At 56.1% G+C, this 7,815-nt stretch overlaps 1 protein-coding gene across 2 annotated transcripts in view; it reads right to left on the reverse strand.

The window, feature by feature from the left end:
- Cacnb3 (calcium channel, voltage-dependent, beta 3 subunit) overlaps window positions 1–4,175 on the reverse strand; it is a 20,905-nt gene extending 16,730 nt beyond the window's left edge. The window contains exon 1 of one of the 2 annotated variants that reach the window (XM_013018731.1): window positions 4,062–4,175. In XM_013018731.1, the coding sequence (XP_012874185.1) occupies window positions 4,062–4,067 (6 nt within the window). In that variant the 5' untranslated portion in view covers window positions 4,068–4,175. Of the gene's footprint in view, window positions 1–2,813; window positions 2,965–4,061 lie in introns of those variants that run through there. The other variant, XM_013018730.1, reaches the window with a different exon arrangement.
- Window positions 4,176–7,815: the final 3,640 nt, after the last annotated feature.

Here is a 7,815-nt window from a genome sequence, read left to right on the forward strand (position 1 = left end):
CCCGAGGCAGGGGCGAGGACAGCGGGCCGCGCCCGAGATGCCACCGAAGCCCCGCAGCCCTGCGGGCGGCGGCGGGGAGCGGGAGAGCGCGAAGGAGCCAGCGAGCGAGCCGCGGAGACCAGCTGCTCGCAGCTTGGATCACCGCTCCCCCCCCTCCCCACCCCCCAAACCCAGCCGGTCCCACCCCGAGGCGGCTGAGGAATCTGGCGCCGGCTCCCACAACAATAGTGCCCGCCCACCTGACCCCCACTCCCGGGAAGGCGGGGGTGGCGGGGGCACCGCCGGGGGAGGGGGGGTGGCGGGAGCCCGGCTGGGTCTGGGGAGGAGGGGGGCGGGCGCCTGGCGAAGAGGAAGGTGGGTCCTCCGCCCCCAGCACCTCCGGGGGCCGGGGCGGTGGGGAGGGTGGGTGGAGAGGCTGCGAGCGGGGCGGATCCAGGCAGGGAGGAGGCGGGGCGAGGAGAGATGCGGAGACCCAGACGCCTGCTCGGCAACCCAGGAACTACTCCGCCGGGAAACAAAGGGCTGGCGCGGGGGAGGGGAGGGGGCGCGGGGCTGCGAGGACTGGGGACGGACGTGGAGGGGGGGGGTGGCGGCGGGAGGAGGGGACACGGGATCTCCGACCTCCCGATGGGAAACAGGAGAGGATGCGGGTGACGGGGAAAGCCGGCAGGAAAGAAAGGAGGGATCAGATCAGATCCTGTCTCCTCGGAGAGACAGGGAAATGGAGAGCCTCTACGGGAGACCGAGGAGGCTGGAGGGGTGGGGGTGGCGGACGCGTGGCAAGGGGTCCCAGGTGAGATGGCGTGGCTGGACCAGGAGCCCTGGAGACTCCCAACGCAATCCCCTCCCGCCGAGTTTCACGACCCCAAGCAACCCCGGGCCCCCAAACAAACGCCCAGCCCTCTCCATTCTGTGCCGGCAGCAAAGGGCGGTGTCGCCCGCCTCTGGAGAAAGGGGGAAGTTTCGGGAAGCAGGGTAAGGCCTCCTCACACCTGTTGCACGGGCAGATTTTTCATCCTAGTTGAGACAGGATGGAGGTTCCCTTCCTCGTTTCCCTGCCAAGGGCTGTGCCAGACATTGCCAAGGCATCCGTGGGAGCTGGGGGAGGGGTGGTGGTAGTAAGGGGCTGTTTGAGGTGAGCATCAGGAAGACAGGAGGGAAACCCCAGGATGGAGGTTGGGGGAAGGATCCGGGGCACAGCAGGGCTATGGGGTGGGGGGGAAAGGTCAAGTCTGAAAGGGCAGGGGTGGACGTTATCATTTCGTCTGCCCACTCAAAGGACTACTGACAGTTGACAGGCTAGAACAATCAATCTGGAAGAGTCTTAAAGATCTATCCATTTGAGCTCCCTCTTTTTTTTTCCACCTGCTGAGCATAATTTTCCCTTTGAATTCTGACCATCCACTTGGGCACCCCAAAGAGGAGGCTGTTGAAAGAAACACGGGTTGCACTTAAAGTATGCTCTCTAGTCTGTGCTCTGGTCCCTGAGCCCAGTCACTTTCCTATTCCCAAGGTCTCACACCTAAGAAGGGAAGTTCAGGAATCTGGTCATCCTTTATCTTCCTGGCCTAGAGGGAAATCCGCCACTATTTGAAAGGATTTGACGAGTTGTGGTAGAAGGAAACGCGGGCCTCCCACCTGGGTCTCCTTGAGTTCCCTTGGCTGGAAAAAGAGAAGAATCCTCATCTCAAGACGGTCCCTATAGTCCGCCTTTTCCTGCTGTAATTGGCAGACACATTTTGTCAGTCCCTGTGGCTGAGGGCAACATGATAGGAGGACTCAGCTTTCACAGTTCCTTGAATCCTACAGGTTATAAGCTTACCACTTATACATTAGATTCTTCTATGTTGGAAATTCCTAGACATTGTCTTTTCCATTTCTCAAAAATCATTGTATCTTCCCTTTCCATTTCTGTCTCTTTGAATTGTTTCTCCTTCCAGAGAGTGGAAAAGTGAAAGAAGAATACCCTTAAGATGCTCTTCCCCTGGAGATGGTTCTAAAGGTTCTATCCTAATCTTGAGTCTCAGGGGGCATTCTCCCCATCCACAGAAAGGTCCTGGGACTGTTCTGGTAACAGGGAAGGTGCCCTTGGCAGCCCTCTTTCCTCACACACACCCCATTGTTTCCATCCGCAATTGGGACAATAGTGTCTAAGTCTGCTTCAGAGGCAATTAGGTACCATGCCAACCATTTCCCAAGAGAGGGATTCAAGTTCCTCATACCTGGGCCCATCCCTTGGGTCCTGCAAGTCCATTGAAGATTCCCTCTCTCCTCCTAATACCTCTGGGTTGCTACCCAATGCCCCTTTCATTTCTCATCTCATCTACACCTGCCTTCTTAGGTTCTTGTGTCAGCGTAGGTGTGGGAGCAAAACATAAAAAGGAAAACCCTAAAGAGCCAGGTTTGGGAGTCAGAGATCTTAGGAGTCTCCAGAATACATGTTTTTCTCCCTGAGTGCATCAGGAAGCTGGCAGATTCCAATCCCTAAGCATTGCATGGGGAAACTGAGGCAAAGCTAGGGTTTCTGTTAACAGGTGGAAGTCCTTAGCATTCCAGCTGCTAGGCTATCCCTAGGGAACTCAGAGACGGACACCAGTAAAAGAGGGGGGGAGGGAGGGCTTGGCAGCCCTTCTCATCTAGTCCCATTTCTGGTGTCTCAATCCTCCCCTTCCAATCCCAATACTTGGGAGCTGCCCGCTCCTGCGGACCCCTCCTCTCTTAAAGACTCACCTGCCCATGCTGCAGTCTCTCCCCCTCTTCTTAGCTTGTAGCAGAGATCTCCCCCCACCCACTGGAGGGGTCCCCGCAGTTACCTCGTTCAGCAGGAAGGTTGCACTGGAGTCAGAAAAAGACATAGACCGGGCTAGCGGCCTCTCCCCCTCTCCCCGGGCCAGGGGCTCCGAGGCGGGAGCAGGACCCGGCCGGCTGCTCTGCACACTGCTCCCGCCTGCACGCCTGGCCTCGCCCCACGCCCGCCCAGCTCCGCCGCCGGCTCCCTTTCCCTCGATCGCGGTTCCTCCCCCTTTCCTCCTCCCTCCCTCTCTCCCTCCTCCCTCCCTCCCTCTCCTTTCCTCTCTCGCCACCGCCTCCCTCTGCCACTCACGCTCTGCGGTCGCCTTTCAGTCCAGCCTCTCTCCACTTCCGTCTCTCCTCTCCACCATCCCAGCTCCGCGTTCATCTGGGTGTCTCCCCTGGTCCTTCCATTCCCACCTCTCCCCTCCCCACTCGCCCCTCCCCGTCCCTTCCCTCCCCTCCCTCCTCCCAGGCTTTCTTCACCTGGGCTCCTGAAAGCAAGGAAGGCACTGGAGCTCTCTGCCTCGGCTTGTAGCAGGGCAGGAAGCTGGGGTTTCGGCGCGAGGCTCTGCGCTTTTCCGACCCCTGCTTCGCTCACCTAACGCCCAGCCTCCCGCGCCCCAGCCACAAAGCCATCTCCGCGGTCCCGGCGGCGCCTGCAACCCCGATCTCAGCCGGGGAAAGGATCCAAAAGGAAGAACGCTCCAGCTCGGCTCGTTTGGCCAGGCCTCTGGGCTTCGGGGAAGCCTAGACCATCCATCTCCCCCAGGCCTTAAACCCCGTGGCTCTATTTAGAGACAGCCTAACTGGGATGCACCTCGAGCCCGAGAAGTCGCTAGGTCACCCCTTCTTCCTTGGTCCCAGTTCTGACCCTGAGGTGGGGTGGGGTGGGTGTCTCAGCTTCGAGATGGGGGGGGGGAGGGAAGGTCAAAGCCAAGCGCCCCGGGGCACTTCCCGCCCAGCGCCCCCCGGGCTCACAGGCCCGAGGCTGCGCACGCCCTCCAGGTGGCGGCACCCGCTCGGGGTCTGGTCTCTGGCCAGCAGGAGGCGCTGCCCTGGAGGGCTCAGCCCCAACTCCGACCCCGCGGGAACCCGGGAAGAAAGCCCCTCCCCACCCCCACTTCTCCATCTCTCCAGAAAGTGCGATCTCGCTTATGGACCCCAGGGAGGGGATTCCCCCCCCTACCCCACCCAGGTCGCGCTCACGGTCCCCATCTCCTCCCTCCCCTCTCCTCCCGACCCTTCCCGGACCCCAGGCTGTTTCCTACCTCCATCCTGGTCTCTGGGGGAAGCACCTGGTCCAGCCGGCAAGCAGCCCAGCCGGGACTGGGCAGCCGGGAGCACAGAGTGGCAGGACGGCTCCTCGGGTCAGTACCCCCTCCCGCCCCCTCCCGCGGGCACGTCAACCAGGACAAGCCCAAGTTCTGGCGGGGGAAGGGGGGTGCGGGGGTGTAGTCCCAGTCAGCCTGCTCATCCGCCACACTTCAGAGCGGACCAACCTCTCATTGGTCGGTCCAAATCTCCCTACACCCAGGCTGGACCTTTTTGTTTTTAATACTCCAGATTGGGGTTGGGGAGGTGGGGAGGAGGACCCTCCCAACCAGACCAGACCGGAGACCGAATGACCAGGCCGCCAACTTTACCAGCAAACGTGCTTCCTTCCCCAGCCCTTCTTTGAAGACACTTTCTCTGGGGGCTCTAAGGGGTCCCCTCTCCCTCTTAGTCTTCCCCTTTCCTCCCACCCCAACCCCGAGGATCTCGGAAAACTGCCCCTCTTTGCTCAGAGGCTTCTCCACTGGTTCCCATTCCAAAGGGAGTTAAATTGGAAGAGAATCCATTATTATCAGAGTTATCTCTAACCACCCCCACCCCCACTCCCGCCCCGCAGCAGCTATGCCTTAGGATGAAATGAACCTCCAAAGCCTGGCTGTGGTTTAGACTGCCTATCCAGGGATCCCCTAGTGCCCCCCACCCCCCAAGTTATTCAGCTTCAACCCTTCAGAGGAGATGTGTGTGTGTGTGTGTGTGTGTGTGTGTGTGTGTATTTTCAGAACGTGCGTGGAGGTTTTCATATTTTGGTCTTGCTTGGGGCCCTAATGGATGGAGCAAAAGCTTTGCCTTTCATTTGGCAGAAAGACCTGGAGGGAGAGAGCCCTCCCTTCTGTCTTCCCCTCCCCTGCTGACCACAGCTAATGGACTAGCTCCTCTGGGCCTTGGGGCGGCTTGAGTTTCCACAGGAGAAGCAGTTGTCCCTGGCTTTCCCCTTCCTTCCTTCCCCCCACCCCCCCTCCACTCTCTCTGCCTGAACCTATAGCCTTGAGGATATCTCCACGTCTTTAAGATAGAACTTATCAGTTAGCTCTCCCTGGGCCAGTCAGAGGGGATCTGTGGTGAATGGGGGTTGGGAAGGGAGTTCCAAACCTTTCTTCTTTCCTTTCTTTCTCTCTCATTCTCTCCTCCCTCTGTCCCCCCTCTCTCCCTCTCTCTCCCTCCCTCTTTCCCTCCCTCCCTCCCTCCCTCCCTTCCTTCCTTCCTTCTTTCCTTCCTCCCTTCCTTCCTTCCTTCTTTCCTTCCTCCCTCCCTTCCTTCCTTCTTTCCTTCCTTCCTTCCTTTCTTCTTTCCTTCCTTCCTTCCTCCCTCCCTCCCTTCCTTCCTTCTCATTTCCACCCCAGCTGCTAGACCACATATCTCTTCTTTGTTATACAGAGAAGAGAAGATAGAAAGCTTTAGAGCTGGAGCTAGGAGTCCAGCTGCCTCTCCAAGGCCTCTCTGAGTGAGATGACCAAAGGATTCTTCACTCTTTGGGACTTACCTAGTTCACACCCTACTTGATGTCCTTCAGGCTGTTTTACTCTGGCTCTGATCTCAAAGTCTCTGGGAAGGTTACCCTAAAAGGAACCCCTAGCATGGACACATTCTGGGACCTCTGCTCCAGCTTGGCCCATGTGGGGCCCATCCCTAGCCCCTTCCCAGGTAGCCTTCATGCCTTCTCATTGAGTCCAGCTCACCTTGTTCCCAGACTTTCCTTCCAGACCTCAGGTTCTCAGGAGGTTGGGCAGGGTCCCTGTTGGCCCTTCTGCCTAGAAGCGGCTATGTACCAGGGGTTTACCCTGCTGATGGAAAGCTGCTAAAACCAGGCACAACTCTGCTTAGTGACTGGCATTTGAAAATCTGTGCACCACCATGTCCATTGCATTGTATTTATTCTACCAGATTGAACAAAAAATGCCTAATCTTTATCTTCGGAGAAAATTCTGGAGAACTAGCTTCCACAGGGAATCCCCATGGCCAACTCCAGATTTTACTATTGAGGAAGTTCCTCCCACATCCAACCTCAATCTCTTCTGCTACAATCAGTCTTTTCCTGGGTCCGCCTCTGGGCCCATGATGTTATTTGATGCTTTGAGGTGCTTTCAGGCTCCATTCCCTGATGCAGCAATTGCTATAAATATGTTTGAAGAGTTTCTTGCTGACACTGCCCAGAAAGATTGCACCTTCCTTCCTGCAAGCAGGCCTCTGGGGGGAAGAGGGGGGAGAGGAGAAGGAGGGAAGGAGGAAAGGAGAGAGAGAGAGAGGGAGAGAGAGAGAGAGAGAGATGATATGACTTCAAGACCCAACTCTTGTCTACTCTGGAGCAGGCAGACAGTGTGATTGTTCTGTGGATTTGTGGTTCCTCCTTTTAGCTGTGAAGGAGAGAAAGGTGAGCTGGCTGAGATGCTTGGCTTCCTTCCTTCCCTCCCTCCTTCCTTCCTTCCTTTCTCTCTCTTTCTTTCTTTCTTCTTTTGCTCAGAGGCAGACAGAATAATACACAGTAGGTGCTTGATTTATATTTCCTTTTTTTCTATTTTCTTCTTACATTCCTTTTTGTTGGTCATGGGTCTTGAAATCAGGGCCTGGGCACAGCTTTTTTACTGAAGTCTAGCACTTTACTACTTTAAGCTACAGGTGCACTTCTGTTTTTCTGGTAGTTAATTGGAGATAAGAGTCTCAGACTTTCCTGCCCAGGCTGGCTTTGAACCAGATTCTGAGAGCTCAGCCTCCTGAGTATTTAGGACTATAGGTGTAAGCAACTGGTACCCAGTTTGATTTATATTTCATTTAGTGTTAGGTCTCTGTTTTCTGTCTGGCTCCTTGCTGATGATTGTAATTGCACAGGATAGATTGCAGGAGGAATGGGGCTGAGGTAGGAGGAGAACTCTCAAGCTGCTCCCAGGGTGAGTGAAAGGTGGAGGGGTAGATGGGGTAGGGTACCCAAGGGATAGTCCTAGGATGGTTGGAAAAGAAGCTGGCTTGAACTTTATGCCTTTCTCCTCTGGAGGCAAAGCCTGTTCTGGCCAGACTCCTAACACATTAGGATTCAGAATCACTGCACTGTGCAAGGGGTCCATTCCAATTCTCCACCTCTACATGTTTACAAGCTTTGTAGCAGCAGAGGTTAACCAGGGAAGCTGAGGTTGCAGTGGGGGTGCATGATGATCCTAGGAAGAGACATTTGGAATAGTTGACTCAGATTACAGGCCGAAGTAGTAGGGGTTCTATGGGAAAAAAGAGTTTCTAAAATAGGAGCAGCCCAAACATACTTCTGAAACTTGGGACAGGGGACAGTAGCCGGTAGCTGGGAGGCTCAGAGATGGGGGGAAAGTACAGCCAGAGGCTATGGAGATGGCCGGCATGGATCACTCTAGCTCACTGCAGTATGTGGATTTCTTGATCTCTCTTTGGAATCTTGATCTCAGCCAGATGGGATTCTTCTGACAAAGATGCCAGCATAGATTTGAGGGCTGGGTATTTGCTATACCAGTCCACCCCCATCCCCACCCCTCGCCTCCCCCCAGCAAGGGTCTGAGCTGTAGTAGCCACCTCTGGCTCAGAATGAGGCCATGATACCAGCAGCTCCTGGAGAATGAATTATTGAAGAGGGCATAGAGCTGCCAGCTCACAGCTGCTGCCCCCTGGGTCCAACATTGCCTTTCACTGTTTCACACTGCTTCAACCCCCCCCCCCAAAGAAAATAAAAAGGGG

Source organism: Dipodomys ordii, unplaced genomic scaffold (assembly GCF_000151885.1).
Source record: "Dipodomys ordii isolate 6190 unplaced genomic scaffold, Dord_2.0 Scaffold42, whole genome shotgun sequence".
NCBI classification, from domain to species: domain Eukaryota; kingdom Metazoa; phylum Chordata; class Mammalia; order Rodentia; family Heteromyidae; genus Dipodomys; species Dipodomys ordii.